We start from the raw sequence: 20,666 nt of genomic DNA, 5'->3' as shown, positions 1-20,666 counted from the left end.
ATAAGATTAATGCCATGATTTATTTCTTTCACAGAAACCCTTTGCATCTCATATGGCCTTTACCCCAGGGACTTAACCCTTTCTCTACTACCGTTCTGCTGGTGCTCGGTACTATGGGAGAAAGAAAAAGCAGGTGCACATATCAATAGTAAGTATGATAAACAGTACCCCTGTTTGGAAATAAGAAACATAAAAATGTACAAATTGTCAAATTCGGGCAAAAATGAGAGACAAAGGTGAGGAATTTTCCAACATTTAAAAACAAAGAGGCCTAAATAGAAAGTTTCTATGAATGAAACACAATGGTTAGTTTTATAATGCCTTGATTATTTACATTGGTAAAGTATATATAACTATTATTATTATTATTATTGTCCAACTGTAAACAGATACAGTAAAACTCTATTTGGCTTGCATTAACTGAAAAACATTCTGTTCAGATAAACTTGCATCTCTCTCATTGCTCTAACTGTAGGTTGGACACAAAGGAAAAGAGATAAAGAATTTAAAGGTGCTTAAAATATACATATTTTAAATCAGTCTCTAAAATTATTTTGTCAATTCCTGTTCCAAGAGGGCCACTGTCCATTACAATTTAGCTCCTACCCCAATACACATCTTAATTGTGAATAAACTTAGTAGAAACTTCTATACTTAGTCCCTCTTCCTCTGTGTGCACACTTGCATGACGTAAAAATATGATTATGGGTATGAGACAAGTGTGTTAAAACTGATAAATGCTATGCTCTGGACACTGGCCCTCCCGGAACAGGACTGGACACTCCTTCTCTAAACACTCAATCTTCATATCACCTCCACACTCATTCTACAGCATTCTCCCCATAACTATCCAGTCACATGCCCCCCCTTCAAACTCATGCACCAACTTTTCAACGAATGTGATCTGGATCTTCATTCACGATTTAAGTGCTCTCTTTTGATTGTACTTTCCATCGTCATGGAGCATTCAAAACAAAATCCCTCAATAACGTTCTGCTTACGTTCATTCTTTCCTCAACTTACCAGCCAAGATAAATGTACATTTCCATGTTCTCCTAAACTGCATACAGAAAGCTAGGAACATTTGATTAAACAAAACCAGTAACCCTCTGTTAATATCACTTTCTTTAGAGAATACTAATGTCTTCTGAAAGATAAAACTCTCACTGATGGAACAGAGCAAAACTAGAGTTACAGAATTACAGAAAGTTCCCCCATTGCCTCTTCTTCTTTATTCCTTGGGGAATTTTGTCAGCCAGCACAATCATGGCCTTCCAGCTAGAGTTCAGACCTTTATATCGAATGGACAACTAGCTGTTAGAGTTGTGTCAAGAGCTCTAAGTGCTGCCTTGAGCGCAGACCATGCTGCTGGAGGATAAAGCCAAGACAAAATGATTCTCGCTACTTATGTAGCAGTCTGTAGATTCAGCCACCTCTCCATCTCGTTCACAGATGGCAGTCATTGGCCTACTGGTAATCCGGCTGCGGCTGTTATACCGGCTGCTGGCTGCGGAAGGTGGTGTGCGCGAGCGCCCATATTTTGGGATAGTTTGTCCAGTGGTAAAGCGAGGCAAAGCTCCCTCCATCCGTGCCCACTCTTCATGTGCTCTCCTGTTGCTTGTCGGAGAGGACAGTCCGTCAGCTAGTGCATTCTCTGAATTAGCCCTTTGGAAACGGGGGTCTGTGCATTTGAGAATCTCAGCGGCTGACATGCGAAAGCTGGACTCTGAGCGGCTGCCCTTCTTGAGTAGCAAAGCTTTAAAACTGTCATTGCTTGTGGTGGAGCGACGTAGGTTCCGCTGGATGGAGCTGGTCTGACGTGGCAAGCTGGGGCAGGAGCCAGTTGGAGTGACAGGTGGGGAAGGGAGGAGGTTACGACAGCGTTCATCTTCAGAATCGCCACGGCCCAGGACCTTCCTTTTTGACCTGGGGATTAAAAGACAGCAGGACATGTTGTCAGGTAAGCCTTTGGCATGGTTACTGCATGTCTTGACATCAATGTTATTGATGATTTCAGTGGAACATTTCCATGTTTAGCATTAAATATTAATTTTTTTTTTAAGATTGTGAGGTTATTCAGAAGTTGTTCTTTATATTAAAAAATGTATGTTGATAATAAATTTTTATCAATATGATTTCAGACTTAGTGTAGATGGCATGTTTTATAACTTTTTCCACCACAAAATAAGTTCCATTATTTTATGCATTATTAAGGATTTTAGAGGTGGAACTAATGGTTGTCTTACCAAAGATACAGTAGTTATAGGGCAAACGTGTTTAAAAATCGTTATTGCATTGTTGATTATAGAAGTTAAACATTTCAAGATAGTATTTAAAGATAGAGGCACTACTTTCTTACTGCCTTTATTATAATGTTATAGAGTTTTATATAATAAGGTTATATACCCTCAGAACATAACACCACTATTGCATTTATATAATTCCACATTTGCCTATGTCTTTGCTTAAAATCAGGCCATCATGTTCCCTTTAGGCTGTTGAATAGGAACATTTGGAGGTCTGCTCTACCTTGGCATTAAACTTTGATTCACACAAATTAATGATGACAAAACCTCTAAGAATAAAACTATCATGTGCTTTTTAGTTCTTTCCTGAAACTACTAGAATAATCCTCTAAGCTCCGTGTTTGCTTGCTTTCAAATTGGATGAAATACACATTTAACATTTAAACTATGTGACATCACAGTACAAACACAATGAAGCAGAGCTTGGGAATTGGTAAGGGCAATAATGAGGATAATTCACTTTTAAGGGAACTACTATTACTGGTAAATTCTGAACCTTGTCAAACTACAGGAATACAACACAAGCCTATGACTTAGTTACTTGCCAGTACAGTCCACACCTGTAATTGGATGTTCATGTTCTGTCTACGTAGACTGCTCCAGATGACACGTTTAGACAAATGATTCAACACAAATGCATGAGCACAATACATCTCCAATGACATAAATGGAAAAAGTAAATATTTCTGTATGTCACCTTGGCATAATATGCTATGAGATCATCTAAAACACAAGGATAAATAATTTATAATTTTGCATTAATTTGCTTTAATTTTGTAATTATAATGAAAATATATATTCTTATGAGAAAATGAATAGCATCATAGTCCGATCTGTTATCATCAAGGTTGTTTTCCATTCAGATCACAAACCAGTTCAATTGATCTAGCAGTTCTCAAACTCCACAAACGCATTCAAGTAAGGATGAAATATTAAAATTGTTCCTAAAGTACATGTATTTATAGTTTTAAAATTAATAATCATTATTATTTTAAATAATTTTTCTGTAGGAATAACATTTAAACATGATAAAGTTAGAATTTTATTAAGTGATACTCTGTGGCTTAAATTGAAATTAGTTTGAAAACAAATTAATTTACAATATGGGGAAAGGAATGCAATAATACTTTCCATGTTAGCACAGAAAACTTAGATTTACATTGAATAGTGTTAATTAAACAAATATTTTCTATAACATGTATTAATGAATACATTTTGATTTATATAAATTACATAAAATACTTGTTTATACATTTTTTCAAATAACTTTTTTTACCTGCAAAGTTCTTGCTGGCTTAATAGGTAAATAATAATTAATAAAAAAATCACATTACCTATGAATTGCAGCAAAGAGGTCCTCTGTAGTACGAGGGCGAACAGGCGTCACCATCCCCTCCACAGCTTCTCCGCTAGCGTTAATGTCAGATGTGCTTTCAGTGATTGAGTCAAACACAGCACCTACAGCCCACACACAAACAAACAAACAAACAAACACTAAGCTTACCTCTCAAAATGAGAAGAGACAATGGAGACTGAGCCTACACTGACTGAAAATCAGAAAGACATAAAACCCATGCTGCAAGAGACATTTCCAGCTCTTTAAATTATTCACACTCCTTTAGTAGTCTTGCTGTTGTGCAATAACTGCTCTTTGGTGAGCACTGCAGAGGCTTGAGAATATTACAATCTAAACCCTCTAACCATCACACACTCAAGGGCTCTCATTCAACTTTCTTAGCTGATTCAAGGGTAGCTAGTTGTGTAAGAGATAAAAAGAATCATTGAGTTGTACTCATTTCTGTAGCATATACAGTAGGACAGGAACTGTGTGGGTGGTAATGAAGAGCATCCACTATGCCTTGACGTGGAATCATGGGAGGTTGATGGGGGTGTTAATATAGCTATATCAAAGCAAATTATCTTCTCAGAAAAGAAAAAATATGAAAATGATCCCTGAGGCTTGCCATTAATGTACAGAGAACCTTCTGATTCATAACTTAATAAAATAATAATATCTACTCATTCATGCAATAAACAGTTCTATACAGATGGATGTAAAGCTGAAAAATAAATCCTAATACATGATGGCATGCTCGAAAGAACAAAGGAAGCCCTTACCGTTTTCCTCATGTTCATCCTCTTTAAAGCTGATGGATCCTGAGCTGCTGCTTGAACCATCATCTGATGTGCTTTTATCATCACAGAGCCCAAAGTCTTTATCGCTCAGGCCGAGGTCATGCTCATTAAGAATGTAATCAGAAAGTTGCAGGTCTTGGAAACTGCTTGATGATAACTCGCTGCAGAAAGATAGTCTGCTCTTGACCACAGGGGTTGATAAGTCTGAGTCACTCTCTTCCTCTACCTCAAGGTCTAAAGGAATTGCTTGCAAATTAACTGTGTTTGTCGAGGATGCACCATTCACTTGCTCTGACTCTAGTGTCTCTTGTGCTTCATGAACCTGCTGAAGCTTGAGTCCGTTGGAAAATGGCAAGTGCATTATGGGTGGTATAATAAGGGAAAGATTGGGTTTTTTGGGTGATATAGGAGGCTTCTGTTTCATTGGAGAACTCAGAGGAGAAGCTAAGGAATTTGTGGACTTGGAAGAGAGGTGCACTGGATTATTTTGCTCAGTTTTTTTTAATTGTTCATCTAGGTCAGGGGGTAGAGTGCTAGTTGATACCTCAGGGAGATCGTCTATGAATCTGTTCACCGAATATTCACATTCAGATGTTTCCATACTATTTTCTGACTGAGTAACACAATTGACGGTCACTGTTTGCCCTGTATTATCAATTTCCAGGGACTTTCCTGAGTTTGTATCAGAATGGTTTTGTGCTTGGTGATCAGAATGATCAAAACTGACAGATGTAAAAATAGTTTCTATTTGCTTGAGCTTAACAGGTCGCAACTGCACCATCTGAAGGGCCTGGGCAGTGATTATTGGTCTCTGAGTCTTTTCTTGCTCTCCAGTGTGACTGATGTTTACTTCTTTTTCACATTTTACAGCTGTTGTAGGTGTAAGACTGCTCTCTGTCTTCAAAATGGTGGCTGGTTGAAGACTGGTCTCAAGTAATAGTGGAGGAGGTGGAGGAGGAGGGGGAAGAAGAGATGAAATGCACAGTGAAGGTTTGCAAAGCAGAAGTGGAGGAGGTGGGAGGCTGTTGGTATCTACATTGCCTGACAGAGATTCAAAAACATTTGAATGGGGAGGGGGAAAATCAGGACTATCACATTCCTCAGGTGTTGCAGATGTATCTGAAAGTGTATTTTGCCCATCTTCCAAGGCAGATGATACATCCTGTAGAGATGTAAAAGAGGGTATTGGGTCTATTTTAGCCGCTGTTGGAGAGAAAGAAGCAGAACTGGGCGACCCACATAATGCAGTTGTCATGTCAGGTAAAGGTGGAGGTGGAGGAATGTTCCTGATGGAATCTGAGGTGTTGGAGGACAGGGATGTAGAAGAGGATGATATAGAAGATCGTAGAGAGGACTTTCTTTCTGGCACTTTTGGTTTCGGTCTCCCCGCAGGAGACTTTGCTCTTATTAGAGACGTAACTGGAGTGCCTGCAGTTGGAGTGTTAGACTGACTTGAGTAGCCACTTGATGGTGACGTGAGTCGATGGACTTTGTCAGGAGATGAGGTCAATTTTGACTGACTATTGCTGAAGGGGGATGATGGGAATTTACTGTTGTAGGATGCATTACCTATGACTCCATGATTCTCCTCAGCACTTGCAGACCTTGTGATTTGTGAGGAAAGACTCTGGTCAGACCGTGGACATGGGCAATCCATGTAGAAGTCCCATGACTCTGCATAGTCTGAGCGCTGACTGCTGCTGTCACTGTGTGTTGGTGTGACCGGACATACAGCAGCTGGTGCAGATACCCCACTGCTAGCTGCACTTATGATACTCTGACTTCTCGGTCGGAGGACCCAAGGGTCTTCAAACCTACCACAGGGTGACTGTTCAGAGCAAGATGTAGTTTGAGTATTTAGGTTAAGTTGTAAGGACTGCTGGAGACTAGAGATTAACTGCTCATTAAGGACTGAACCACTGTGGCGACTCTTCCTCTGGGGTTTACGCCTTAAAGAGTCGGTTCTTTCTGGAGGGAGTGGGGGCTTCCTGGCTTTTCGCAGAGAGATGCTACGAGTCAGGGAGCGGTTGCTATGCAGACTTGCAGTATCACTTTGACTGTGGTGGTCTTTGCACTCATACAAACTGTGCTTTTGTTCTCCTGCTTTATTGATGCAGCCGTGACTGTGTGACTTCAAACCAGAGTCTAGGCGCATGGAGGTGTAGTAACCTTCATTGTCAACAGAGAACAATGAGCTTGTATCTGTCTTGCTGGGAGAATGTTCCTCTGCGTGGTATATATGGCTGACAGGTGAGGAGCAACTTGAAGTAACATTGTCTTTTGGAGAAACTTCATACGTCCATTGGTCCGTGGTTAGTGTGCTGCAGCTTTGGTTGCTGCTCTCTGAGAAGTTGGAATCCCTGCGGACACAGTTAGGACTGCAGCAGTTTCTGCCATCAAGTGTGCTGCACTGGGACTCAGTCTCTGTATGAATACCTGTACAGAGGGACGCTGTGGATTCATAACACGAGGAGACACCCGACAATGAGGCATCCTCAGAATTGAGCAACTGGACTGACGAATGAGGTGATTGCATTTGGTTGTCCTCTGTCCTTTTGTATCCATAAGGAATGGAGTTCTGTAGAGCACCACTGAGACTAAACAAGCTTGAGGTATTATTTTTATCAGAGCCTTCGTAATTTAGATTTTCAGTAAGCTTGCTTCTCGAGTCAGACAGCATATGCAGCGATGATGAAGAGTCATGCTGCATGTTAAAATGGTAGGACAAGGGGCTTGTAGAACCAGAATTCGCCCTGTAGGGGGAGCTATTGTACTTTGTTTCACTGTGTTGTTGCGGGATGCGAGAACCTTGTCTTGGTAAACTTTGAAAGCTCTGATCACTGTCATTAAGCTGTGTGTAGCTAATGCCATTACAGTCACTTATGGTGGAAATGCTGCTTGAGGAGGAGACACTGGCCATTTGGGCAGCTATTCCATGGCCTCTTTGTGCTCTGATTCTGCGTACTGAGGGAGGAACAATCTTCACCTCTTCTGTTTGACAACAGGAATCACGGGTGTCTGAGCGTTTCAGGGTGGAGTTTACACTTCCCACTCGACTGAGGGTGGAGTACGGATCTGCCATACTCGAATGTATTCTGGAGTCAGCTTGTTCTTTATTAGCTGTAAGAAAATATGTGTAACATGTATATCATTTGTATACATATAAAATATTGTACTATTAAAAAGTAAATACAATCTATGATATATATTTGTATAATAATAATAACCGTAATTCAAAATAAATGAACCAAGTTTGCTTTAGGAGTCATTCAGTAATTTAAATGAAAGTTTTGTTAATATGGTATTTACAGTATCATGGATTCTATGGACACCTAGTGACATAAATAGAGTATTACACTTGTGAAGCAGTGGCAATGGCCAATGCAAAACTGTCAGCCACAGTTTGAATAAAGGCATTTCTACCAAACAAACTGTCCATCAAGTCAAACAGCTTTCATTTTTATAACTTTGAATTTTGATTTTAGATATGCGATTTGATATTTTTTGCCAAATTATTTAAGTACTTTTCAACCTAAAGTGATTCCTAAAGTGCTACTTTCATTTAGTTAAGAAGAGTGATGTGTATAGTAAGGAACAATGAATAATATAATACCTAGTTCAGTCTGGATGTTGTCAGGCACTCCTGTTATTGTCTTTCTTCTTTGAACTCTCTTAGGTCTTCGTATAATAGTATCAGTGTTTGCCATGGAGCGGCGAAAGCTGGCCTGGCGGTCAAAGTTCTCACCTAAGGATATAAAAACATAGAAAAAGTACCCATTAATGGCATGCCTCATGCTAATGCAACTTCTCTGGGTCAAATCAACCCGCACCAAGTGGGATTTACATTTTTTTGGTTGATTTGGTTCAGCACTGTGGACTTAAGTTAACTGGCACAGCTCAAACTAACTAGCCTCCATTTTACTCACCACATAAACCTCATATCTCTGTTGTGTAACAATGAAAAAACCTTCAGTTTTGATCAACCCAACCCAGTTATAACATGAAAATAATTACTGGATTATTGGTGGTGAGAGTTTTAATATAGGCACATACAGAACCCACTATCTAAAGCTTAACATAACTTACAAAGTAACAAAAATGAACAGCTAGGTAGTTGAAGCAACTGCTCTAAAAATATTATATTTATTACAAAAGGATATTTCAAGAATTAACAATGGTGGTACCTGTAATGTTGATAGGAATTATATCAGTAGCCACCGATTGGGCCTGCAGTCTCATCTTCTCCTCGGGAGTGGGCAAAGGTAGACAGCTGGTCCAGCTTCTCTGGATGTCCATGTCAGAGCCATGCTCCAGCAGAGGGGTTTGTGGCGGCATTGAGTACACAAGTTTATCCTCTTCATTAGGTGAATCGGAAGCCTGAACACAACAAAGACATACTGATTTAGTTAGGCCAGGTTTCTGTGAATAATAGCCCAGCCAATGTCCAGTAAAAGGTATTGTCTGATACTTGGTCATTTCTACTGTTAATTCAATTAAATGCTTTCCAAAAAGAGCAGAGTAAAAGTGCTCCTGAAGTGCATTTCCCTCCAGTAACATATTACTCTAAGCAATAAGCTCAGGGGAGCCCTGAATGGAGGAGAGCTGCTTTCTAAATTATTCATGCTAATTTGAGATCAGTGTTACAGGCTGTGTTTTCAACCATAATGCGTCCCGATATTCTTTTTTTTTATCATATTTATTTTGTAAAAAGACATATTAGGCAGAATCTTTTGTTCTGCTATGCATAAACATCTCTTATAAATATGTGCAAGATTGCTTGAGGGAAATACACAATTTAATTATGCATTAATTATGTTTCATTTGTGTAATCTACCGTACTCATTGTCTCTAAACTGTAGAGGGGAAAACACGCTCAAGGCAGGTGACTAGCACTAGTAGGTTGTGCGTGACGATGCTATAAGGATTTGTTAGGATCTGAAGCCACCTTTAACACAGCACAGTGCTACCACTGACTAGCAACGTCAGCAAGAGCGGTACCTTTGTTTTCCAAGATCTCAAATGACAGCAGAGAGAGAGGCAAGACTGTGATAGGCAGTCTAGGACTTTAAACCGCTTGATGAGAGGAAAGAAAAATAAAATAAAGGAACAAAAATGAAGTGAGACATTACCTTTCTTTGGGATGACAGAATGTGGAACAAATAGTTTCTACTTCATTGACTCATTCATTGAAGTGTAAACTAAACTACACCGCTAGCATACATACATCCACAAGGGGGCGATGCAAAACAACAGACCCATCTGTTCTGTTGTGATCGAGTATTTAGGAATCTGTCTGTTTCATGCGATAAAAGCAAGTAAGTCTTAAAAAGAGTCTTAAAAAGAATGTTTAAGCAAAAAGTAGCATTAAAATAAATTTTTCTTAAATATCTTACATTTTTCTTACACACTACTTATTTAAAAATCACTTTTTATTATACAATATCAGGCAATTGTTTAGAGAGTGCATCACATATTGCCCAGACAAGCAAAACTACTTTTATTTTCTATCAATTGCGTGCATTTGAATTTAGAGGAAAGGAATGTATTTGGTATCAACCTTCTTTTTCTTTTCTGTCTTCTCTTCATCCAGATGTACACTTTCACAAAGGCTGGTTGCAGAGAATGCTGGGCTTTGGGAGTAATACTGAGAACTGCGAAAGCCATCTTTTCTGAGCTTGTCGCACTCTGGAAAGGCAAGAATAACCATCTTATTATAAACAGATTGCGAATAAGTTAATGCAGATCACAAAAACCTAAAGAAAGCATTTACACAAGGATAAAGGCTATAAATTTTGTCCTGTCCCATAATTTAAGAACACAAATATACTGTAAAAATATTGAAATGAAAAATTGCAGTACATATTGTTTTTAATTGGATGGAAAAAAAGAGCCGACTACCACAGCCAAGCATAGACTAAGCACCCTGCAAAGAACAGATTTAAGTTACACATACTGATGACTTGCATCCCACTCAGCATATTACTGTACTACTGCGGAGACACAGTGTCCTTTTGCCCTCAGTGCAGAGAGAGGACAATAACTGACTGATAGATAGCAGGCTTATGCTGTACAAATTAATTAACAAAATTGCAATACATTGAGAATAATGAATGTTATCACAGTTCTTTCACAATTGTGTAAATCAGAATAACATGCAATTTACTGGAGATTCTGGCTACATTTTAAGTGTTGCTCTCTGTGTAAAAATTGTTAATTAATTTGAACAGTTTGTTTTAAATTGGTTAGAATTCAATAGTTTAATAGTTGTGTAATAAATGGCACACTTATAACTTATACGCACTACACAATACTGTTTACTTGTGTAGTGTAGAGTTTAGTCATTCATTCATTTTTGGCTTAGTTTCTTTATTAATCTGGGGTCGCCAGAGCAGAATGAACCGCCAGCTTATCCAGCATATGTTTTACGCAGCGGATGCCCTTCCAGCTGCAACCCATCACTGGGAAACATCCATACATACTCATTACACACACACACATACACTACAGATAATTTCGTTTACCCAATTCACCTGTGTATGTCTTTGGACTGTGGGGGTAACCGGAGCAGCCGGAGGAAACCCATGCAAACAAGGGGAGAACATGCAAACTCCACACAGAAATGCCATCTGATCTCGAGGCTCGAACCAGCGATCTTCTTGCTGTAAGGCGATTGTGCTACCCACTGTGCCACCGTGACGCCGTAGAGTTTAGTGTCGTCCCAAATGAAACACTAATGTTTATTTTACTAAACAGAAATTCAAACCATTCTGCAGACAACTATTAATGGTTGCCAAATTGGGGAAATAAATTACCTAACTACCAAATAGTATCATGAGTACAATCACATTCACCGCATTGATAAAATCAATGATAAAATATTCATCTGAAGCATCAAGAATCTTTCAGAAGGTCATTTTTTGATTGCTACAGCAGACATTAGTGTTTATATCTATCCCAATACTTCTGTGATTATATATTTTTAGAACTGAATTAATACTGCATGCTTGATAACTGAGACTAAAGAACATGACAACTGTTCACTCTTTTAATCTTTCAATTAATTTTCCCAAGGGGACACATTAGAAAACGGGGCAGTTTCGAGGGCCAGGCCAGTACGGTTAATACAATTCTGCCCATAATTTGTTATCCGAAATAGCATAAACAGTAAGTGAAACAGGCGACACGGTGGCACAGTAGGTAGTGCTGTCGCCTCACAGCAAGAAGGTCGGTGGTTCGAGCCTCGGGTTGGTCAGTTGGAGTTTGCATGTTCTCCTTGCGTTCGCGTGGGTTTCCTCTGGGTGCTCAGGTTTCCCCCACAGTCCAAAGAAATGCATCCACTGCATAAAATATATTGTTACGTTCCCTTCAACTCTGTCTAGGGGGACACGGGTACGCAACAGAATGTTAATGGAGTTTTGTGTTTGTGTGTCAGCATTGAGGTCCTATGAGACACTTCTCAAAGGACTAAACAAAAGAAATACAACTTGAATGAAGATTAACAAAATTTATTGAAGGATTAAGGGAGGGTTCCAAAAAAACTTCAAGAGGGGGTTAGGGCCAAAACACCAAACAAAAATTCTCTAACTGAGAGAAGGGGAAGAACTAAATAATCTAGAAAAGAAAAGAAGAATACATCAAAAATACTCTCACTCCCTTACTAAGATAAACAGGAGAAAGCTGTTACAAAAAGGAAAATGGCACCCCCTCTCTACTAACCCAATCCCTGATTAACAAAGAGTAAAGAGTGTTTAACAAATTAGTATTGAAAACATAAACTTACAATCAAAAAGAGGTTGAAACAAAGGCTGAATGAGGTGGTCAACAGAATCAACAGAACTTAAACAAATTAATAAATTGGATAAATTGGCGGTTCATTCCGCTGTGGTGACCCCAGATTAATAAAGGGACTAAGCCGAAAAGAATATGAATGAATGAGTATGTGAAACATTGTAATGAGGCACAATTATATCACTATTTAATAAACATTCATAATAAAACAAGTCACAAAATGTTTAAATATACAGAATAAATGCATGTATTTTAAACACCAGTTTCACAAAATTAACTTCACTAAAAAGCAATAAATGCCACATGGTTGTTTGATTGTTTCACCTACATTATTATTCATTTACTTATTTATTTATTTTTACGTTCAGTGCGAGAAATCTAGCCTGTGTTGGGCTTGAACAAAGGTACAGAAGTCAGGTTAAACATCTGAGGTAGATAATCAAAGAAGCACATCACACAAGTGATTATCACTGAGAGAAGATCAGTATCTGTATTTCTTAAACTGTTTGTCTGAGGTTATTAGTCTACCATTGTTACTGTGTATGTTACATACAGTACAAAGTGTGAAGCTGCGTGATTGATTCTTGTCACATGGCTCGCTCTGCATTCACATCATTCTGAAAAGTTAAGATGGTTTCAATTCACTTTATATGGAAAATGCAAAGTGACGTAGCGCGTGCACATCGCTTACTGTTTGGGCTCACAAGCAGCATGTCACCATTTGAAATAATGTAAAGCACAAAAGGTGCAATAGCATATGTGAACGGGTCCTTTTATTGACTATATTAGACCTGTGCATTGCACAGCACTATTTGTGGTTGATTTTAAATAAACCAAATACTTCACGTGGGCTGATTAAATATGTCCAGCTGCCCCAGGGCCGTAAAACGTCCAGGTCTGTTTTAAATACTAAAATGATGGGGGAAAGACATTTCTGTGTTTCAGATCAGCAGAAAGATGAATAGATAGATTGGCCATCAAACCAACATTCAGTAGACAGATATATTCACTTAACTATAAGTAAGACCTCCAGTTAAATAAAGCAGGACTGAGAGTTTAACCTAAATATGTCAGATCTGACTGTTGGGTTATGAATGGCCTGCAGAGAAGGGGGTCTCCACCTCCACCTAATGCCACTGACATATCCATTTATTTCTGCTGATCACCTCCTCTGGCACTTTCATAATGAGTGCCCGCTGAGAAACACTATGAGCTACTCTCCCTCTCTCTTTCTCTTTCTGTGTGTGTCCTCTTTCTATTTTGCAGAGCTCAGTGTAATCACCTAATCCTTACTGCAGCAGCTCATGAAAAGACAAGACTCCTTCGCAGGTGTTGTGTGCTGTATGTACAAACTGCATGACATCTCAGCTTGTTACTGTCTCATAATCTGTAAATCCAAGCTTCAGAACTAAATTTACTGGAAAACGGGTCAGAATATAATGATTTTTTTTTTTGACAAACAAATCCAAACAAATTTTAGTTACTGCATGCTGTAAATAAATATGAATTTAATATAAACATCTTCGTTGCGAACATAAACATGAGCTTAGAAGGCATGAGATGACATTAGATAATAATTATAGTGGAAGGTGTTTTAATATAAACTGTATACAGTGTTGTACTGATTGTGGCACTGGCCAGGTGATTTTAGTTCAGTAAAATAAACCTGCAATGTTAACAAGCCTGCGAACACATATAATGCAAGTAGGAATTATATGTACATATATTCAGTTCAATTCAAGTTTATTTGTATAGCTCTTTTTAATTATAATAATAAATATTGTTTATTATTATTATTAATACAACAGGTGCACATTTTTGCAATACAATCAAATTTGAAAAACTTAAGGTCATTAGTTACCATGACTTTATAAGTTACTAATAACAGTAATTAACTAGTAACTATATTATACACTACCTAACAAGAGTCTTGTGGCATATCTAGGTTTTAGGAACAACAAATAATAACTTGACTTCTATTTGATCATTTGGTTTCAGAAGTGGCTTATATGAAAGGCAAAGGCCTCTAGATCATGCTTATTTTACCAAAATAAAAATGATTATGCCTTGGTTTTTTAATTATTTAATTAGGACAATAAGGTCTGACTTTGCCAAGACAAAAGTCTTGTCACATAACAGAAATAATGTTGCCATCCACTCTGCAGATCTCTCACACTCCCCAATAATGAATGTAATTCCAAACTATGATTTTTTTCTTCACCAAACTTGACTGATTTCTATGAGAATCTTGGGTTCATGCTGGTTCCAACAGGCCTTCTGCAGTATTTGTGATGATTGGGATGCAGTTCAACAGATGATTCATTAAAAGAAATTAACCTTCTGCCACTTTACCAAATGATCAACTAGAAGTCAAGTTATTATTTGTTGCTTCTATAACTATAATCGAAGACATTTGTCAGGTAGTGAATGTATAATATTATAAATTCTACACAAATGGACATAAGCAAAAGGCACATTTAGCCCAGTGAATCATTACTAAAACAATGAATACCCTTTGTACTTCTTATTTTGAATTTTGCCAGAAACAGATTATGTTTTTGAAAGCTTATAATGTTACTTCACAGAGTGCTACCCAGTTAAGCCCCATTGGAGTCAACAACTATAATTAGCTGAGCATTTTGAGCAGTGATTAGCAAGCAAAGGCTAGCACAGGTTAATATGCTAGTAGCTCAAAGAGTGAAGGACAGAGATTGAGAGCAAGTGTGAAGGATGTTGCATTAATCTCATAATTGTAGGTACTTGTGCTTTTACTATTGTCTCACACTTCGAATTTCAATTATTTATTTATTTTTTATTTATTTATTTTTTTTAAACAGGAAAAGATTAAAAGATAATCGGGCCTGACTCAGCATGAATGCTGTTTTTCAGCAGGTTCCTGCTCTGCAGAACATAAAAACAGACAAACATCTCATCCATCAACACAGTACAAACAATCACCAAACATTTAAGATAAAGAAAAAAAGCAGGCTACTATCTCAGTGGCTACAGCGATAGTTGACCATCAGATGACGAACAAAGCACAAAGGGCTGCTGAGGTAGAGCTATTTAAAATTTGATAGTACAGTTTGATACCTGTGTTCATAATGTAGTTTTGAAATGTTAAAGCTTTAGAAAGTGATAAAGCAAAACAGTGATGTGTCCATCCAGAAAGTCTGTTGTGTATCTTATAGGCCCTATTGTATAGTCTAGCTATTGGCTCCAAGATATCATTTGTTGTGAGAGACCAAATAGGCAGAGAGTAAGACAAGGTAGACAAGATTATGGCATGCAGATAAGTTTCTGAAACAGAAAAAGACAAATTTGTCCTAATTTTGCCATAAACAAATAGCTTTTGTTTCAGCTTTTTATAAACATTTTGAACATGGTTACAATAAGTGAGGTGAGAGTCCAGACTGATTCCCAAATATTGATATGTGGATACAATGGAAAGATTTTGATTTGAGAAAGTGAGGGGATGGGATATGGATATTTTTTTTCCTAGGTGAATAAAAGTACATACACTCTGTTTTCTTAACGTTAATAGTTAAATGATTGTCTTGCAGCCACTCATGTAAATGCTGAAGATCTGTATTTAATTTATTGTTAATTGTGTCTGTACTCGATCCAGACACAAAAAGTACAGTGTCATCTGCATACAATAAAGAATCTGAATGTTTAATTACCTGAGGGAGGTCATTGATATACATCAGGAAAAGTAAAGGTCCCAAAATACTTCCCTGAGGAACCCCCATAGAACATGCAAATAAAATGCACCAAATTTGCACTCTGATTACTGACAATACATGCTTTATGTTTCTATATACAAATTATGTCTGCTATCTTAGACGCCAACTATCTAAAATGTATTTCAATCTAATATTTGGTTTTCTGTTGTATGAAAAACTGTTGCAAAGCACCTGATTTTAACTAATAGTTGCATAGTTATCGATCAGCTGCCAAAACCTATAACACTGATACAGAGATATAACTCTACATCTGCAGTGGCTGATTCAACTATTAAATATCACAATGTGATTCAGGGACTGAGAAGAGAAAACATTTAAAAGCTCTGCTGTGCGTGGTCTGTGAATGCAAATTAGAAACTAAAAATATTTTTAATTCACAATTAAAACAAACAGACAGACAACAACAGTGACCCTGCCAAAGCTCTCTGGGAAAAGGGCGAAAACTGACATTTGGTGTGCCACCTGCTGCATCCGCTGGGGCCAAGACTGCTTACACACACACACACCAGTACATTAGCATTCCAGAACACCTCAGATGACTAATTATTTAGGCAAGAGCAAGGTCAAATGAGAGAATTTAGGAAGAGCCATGAAAGTAAAATGCATCTGGCATCTGGAAGTGATGCTATTCTCTGGCATTGGATGGAATGCCCTAGTGTAGCAGAAGGTCAAATGATAAGGACATATGCCATTAGGCTTTATAGGAGCTGTTCAATGGTGTTTTTGAATAGTCCCTATGGGGAGTTTATTGACAGACAGAAACCTAAACCAAAAGAAAAGCACCATCAGGAAGATTCAGATTATCTGAACCCATAAACGATCGTTCACAACCTACTTCTGTTATGTGATATGTTTTCTTTGTGATAAGTTAAACTAATGTATTTACAGTTTGCTTTAAAGATATTCGCTTTAAAAATATTCCCTTGTTAAAAAAAATAATTTCTCTAAATTGCTTCCTCCAGAAACACTGCAGACTGCCATATTAAAAGATTTTTAAAAATGCAGTTTAGGCCCTTTTCACATTTCTGGGTTACTTAGCAGCAGAAGTCATCATAGTTGGGCACAAATAACAAAACTCCACTATAGTGCTTTGACAGTTATCAAAAAAGGGGAAATAAATAGTGTGAAGCCAGAAGAGAGAACAATATCAAATGTCCTGTCAATAAATGCTGAATTAGAAACACCACTCATTATTAACTATTTAAAATTAACTATTTAACTTTATAAATGTCAAAATATTTCAATTACTCTGGGATTTAAGATGCATCATTACCTTCTAGTGAAAAGGGTCAATTACAAAACATTGGTTTTCAGTCCAGGTCATGGGCCTCTGGACTTCAGCTTTTAGTTGTGAACGTACTGCTGTTTAATGCTCATTACATGAATTTTGGTTATTTTATGGTCATATAAGAATGTTAATATGGGTAACTTAAAGACCACATGAGAGCGTCACAAAGAAGACATTTGGGACATTAACAGAATAAACACATGGTCCTCTTTTTGGTAATATAATAACATTATAGATAAAGTATGACTCAGGGGACATTCAGTTTTGGTTATTTTATGGTCACATGAAAACTTTACAAAGGGGACATAAGGGACATTTGGCACTTCAACAGAATGTTCCTATATGGTCTTCTGTTGGTCATAGAATAACATTTCCGATATGTTTTTTGGGGTGCTTTCCATGTTATTTTATGGCCATATGAGAATGTTACAAATATAAAGTTTTTTGTTTTTTGTTATTCTTTGGTCACAATGATATTATAAAGCACATTTGGGATATTAACAGAAAGTTCCTATACAGATTTTTTGTTATTTTATTGAAGACACTTAGCATTGCCTTAATAGTTTTTATTCCCGTTTATCTTTTTAAACTTTCTGCAGAGTGGTAATGTAATCTTTATTATAAGCAATGGTCTGTTATTGAAAAAAATCTTCTACAAGGTAATTTGCTGATTAAAACAATTATGCTGAATCTCATTTGTGATTTGTATAGAAATTTCTAGTCAGTTTTTGCTCTGTTCAGATTCAGAATATTGTTTTAACTGTGTGTGTGTGTGTGTGTTTTTTTACTTGAAATCTATTTCTGTTTGTATTTTTGTTTCTGACCTCTGAGGACTGTTTTCAGGTTGACTTTGGCCTGACGGTGAAGATCCTCAACACATGCTGGTCTGGACCCAGGCAGGAAGACGTTCTCTTGGTGGTGCCAGGGGGCTGTGTAGTGCACCGACCATTTGCTCTCCTCATCAAGACTGGACACCGCTATGAGGAAAATAAACCAGAACACATTAAATTTAACATGTTTAAGAAATAAGGTCAGTGGTTTGTGTAAAAATGTATTGCAACTAAAAAAAGAATGCATGAAGAGATTTATAGTGGCTTTTTCCTTAATTACTGCCAATATTAAAGTACTCAAATAGTTTTGGAGCTCTAGCTCTCTGGAAACACCAGTTTTGACCAGAGTGAACCTCTAAGATGGTATGATTTATTTCCAAAACAGCATCTTTAACCAACTATCAGTGCAATTTTTATCATTTTGAGCATTTCAGTTTAATGATTCAGTGTTGATGATCAATATGATCTATGAATCCTACAATTATTCGCAAACAGCATAACACATACTTTTGTGGTTGGAATATAGCTCTCAACCTGAGATTAGAAACATTGTTGTTTTTAAAAAAATTTTTAGAGTATTGGTGAAAAGTCTAGAACGTAACTAGGATTTTTTAAACATAGTCTTAACAATTTTTACCCTGTCAAAAACAGCTCAGTTCACTGCGACCTGTTTTGGTGCACATGTCTATATGATAATGTTAGCAAATTTGCTTTTTTGATAATAATAACTACAACAAATATACAATAATTATATATAAAACGTATTTTTTTTCCCAGATAAATTGTACATACAGTTGCATTCTTTAAATGCAAATTTGATGTAAGTCCAGCTTTATTTGAATTTTTTTGCGCACACAAGTATGTTTTTGCCTCGTCTTTTTGGGACATTCCCTAAATATATAAATTGAAGCCATTTGGCTGTTGCCACTTCTGAAGCTGGGATCCTGTATGAGAGGACTCCACTGTTTGCAACATTAAAGAACTTGCTTTATCAAAACCAAAATATACAAAACTCAAACACATCAATCAATGACACATTTTAAACAGTTTATAACAAACTGGCTGCATGTTTTCATTTCTAATTGTCTGACCTAACAGACACAACAGAAACAAATCTACAAAAATACAAAAAAAAAAAAAAAACATTACAAAAGTGAAAATTTCCTCCAATAACACTTTTAAATAGATCATGCATGTTTAAGCAAGTTTACTTTCAGTACAATCAAAGTCAATTCAGGGCAAGTCATTTCACTCAGCAGCCATCTTTTGAAGCGCATCTCGGGCAGTATGCTCGGGCATTCTGTCTTAATGGAAAAACATCAAATTCTCCAAAACCGTTTGCCAAGCTTACAATTACATTACATACTTGGGACCACCTATAAAATTAAACAACAGCTGTCTCATGAGTTTCATTTCTAAACTTTCGTATGAAACAAAATCGGCAGGTTTCCTGAGCTGATGCGCACTCGAAAGTAACAAGATCTCAACAACATCCTCATTTAAGGCCGTGTTACACATTATCATCCTCTGAATAACTCTTCTGAAGCAATTCACAACTTGGTCTTGATGGAAAATCTCTTCCAGAAATGACAGCTACTCTTTGTATACAAATCATACAGATTATAAAACCCAATTTTTTTAAAAAGGTTTTTTAAGTGTAGCCGGTTCAGATTTCAAGCTTTACGTGGATATATTTGTTATGTATGTGAAGCAAGTATTCGTTGAAAATCCAGTGCGTTTGTTGACCACAAAAAGCTGTCGTAAAAGCACACGTCTGTTTCGAGCTTTTCCCTCGTAGAAATGCCAGTCTATAGCGATCTATGATTGGCTCCTGTACTAGTAGGCGGGGCTTTATTCCCATATTGACCATTACACTTTTCCCCATTCAAAACTATACGAGTAAGACATCTTGTGTATTGTATAGTCTTTGGTGCAATCTATAGCTTTTATTCCATACATATACACATTTTATTCTGCATTTTATAGTTTGATAATAAAAAATGAAGCAACAAATGGAGAATAAAAATAATATTTGAGGAAACAGATTAGTTTCTCTAACAATGCATTACACTAATGTAGTTAAGTTACAAATTTAGTAACTGGTAGATCATGGCCAACAAGGTTTTTAGGCTCTTGACCATGTTGCAAATGCTGGTTAAGATAGTTATTGCCATTGTATAACAAAAATAAATAAATAAAAAATTACATGCATATCATCAACGGTTTTTGCTTAACATTTTATTTCCATTCGTAAAATCTTCATTAAGTAAAGTTTTTTAGAAATGCTGCACATTCTGACTGTTAATAGTTTATTGAACCGAAAATACTGTTAGTGTAGTAAACATCTAATCAGACTGCAGTTGTTTTGTATGAATTAGTTTGGCATTGTTTGTTATTGTAACTTTCTAAAAACCTCTGTAGTCGCTCTTTTAGATCTGAAAATTAAGAAAGTTTATTTCCTGGATAAATAAATGACTAATTAAATGTTAAAAATTTAGAAGAAGTAAACACAATTTAAACAGAAAAAAACTCTCCTATTGGCCGCAGCCGCCAGGCACATGAGATAGGAGCT

General features: G+C 37.0%; 1 protein-coding gene and 1 long non-coding RNA gene across 18 annotated transcripts in view; one reads left to right on the top strand and one right to left on the bottom strand.

Moving 5' to 3' along the window:
• Nucleotide 1: 1 nt before the first annotated feature.
• Nucleotides 2–20,666, bottom strand: part of nhsl1a (NHS-like 1a) — a 69,265-nt gene continuing 48,600 nt past the window's right edge. For 5 of the 17 annotated variants that reach the window (XM_005158820.5, XM_009293150.5, XM_005158822.6 and 2 more), the window contains exons 2-9: nucleotides 18,089–18,241; nucleotides 10,000–10,127; nucleotides 9,441–9,515; nucleotides 8,627–8,819; nucleotides 8,056–8,187; nucleotides 4,425–7,562; nucleotides 3,641–3,764; nucleotides 2–1,926 (exon numbers count right to left, since the gene is read on the bottom strand). In XM_005158820.5, coding sequence (XP_005158877.2) covers nucleotides 1,338–1,926; nucleotides 3,641–3,764; nucleotides 4,425–7,562; nucleotides 8,056–8,187; nucleotides 8,627–8,819; nucleotides 9,441–9,515; nucleotides 10,000–10,127; nucleotides 18,089–18,241 — 4,532 coding nt within the window. In that variant the 3' untranslated portion in view covers nucleotides 2–1,337. Of the gene's footprint in view, nucleotides 1,927–2,866; nucleotides 2,901–3,640; nucleotides 3,765–4,424; nucleotides 7,563–8,055; nucleotides 8,188–8,626; nucleotides 8,820–9,440; nucleotides 9,516–9,999; nucleotides 10,128–18,088; nucleotides 18,242–20,666 lie in introns of all 17 variants that reach the window. The other 12 variants (XM_073928625.1, XM_073928626.1, XM_073928627.1 and 9 more) reach the window with 3 other exon arrangements.
• Nucleotides 35–19,213, top strand: LOC141378600 (uncharacterized). Its single transcript, XR_012393473.1, has 3 exons — nucleotides 35–1,960; nucleotides 10,033–10,135; nucleotides 18,108–19,213. It is a non-coding gene; the product is annotated as an uncharacterized lncRNA (long non-coding RNA).

The sequence above is a fragment of the Danio rerio genome, chromosome 17 (assembly GCF_049306965.1).
Source record: "Danio rerio strain Tuebingen ecotype United States chromosome 17, GRCz12tu, whole genome shotgun sequence".
NCBI classification, from domain to species: Eukaryota; Metazoa; Chordata; class Actinopteri; order Cypriniformes; family Danionidae; genus Danio; species Danio rerio.
This window is presented reverse-complemented; position numbering and strand designations above follow the sequence as displayed.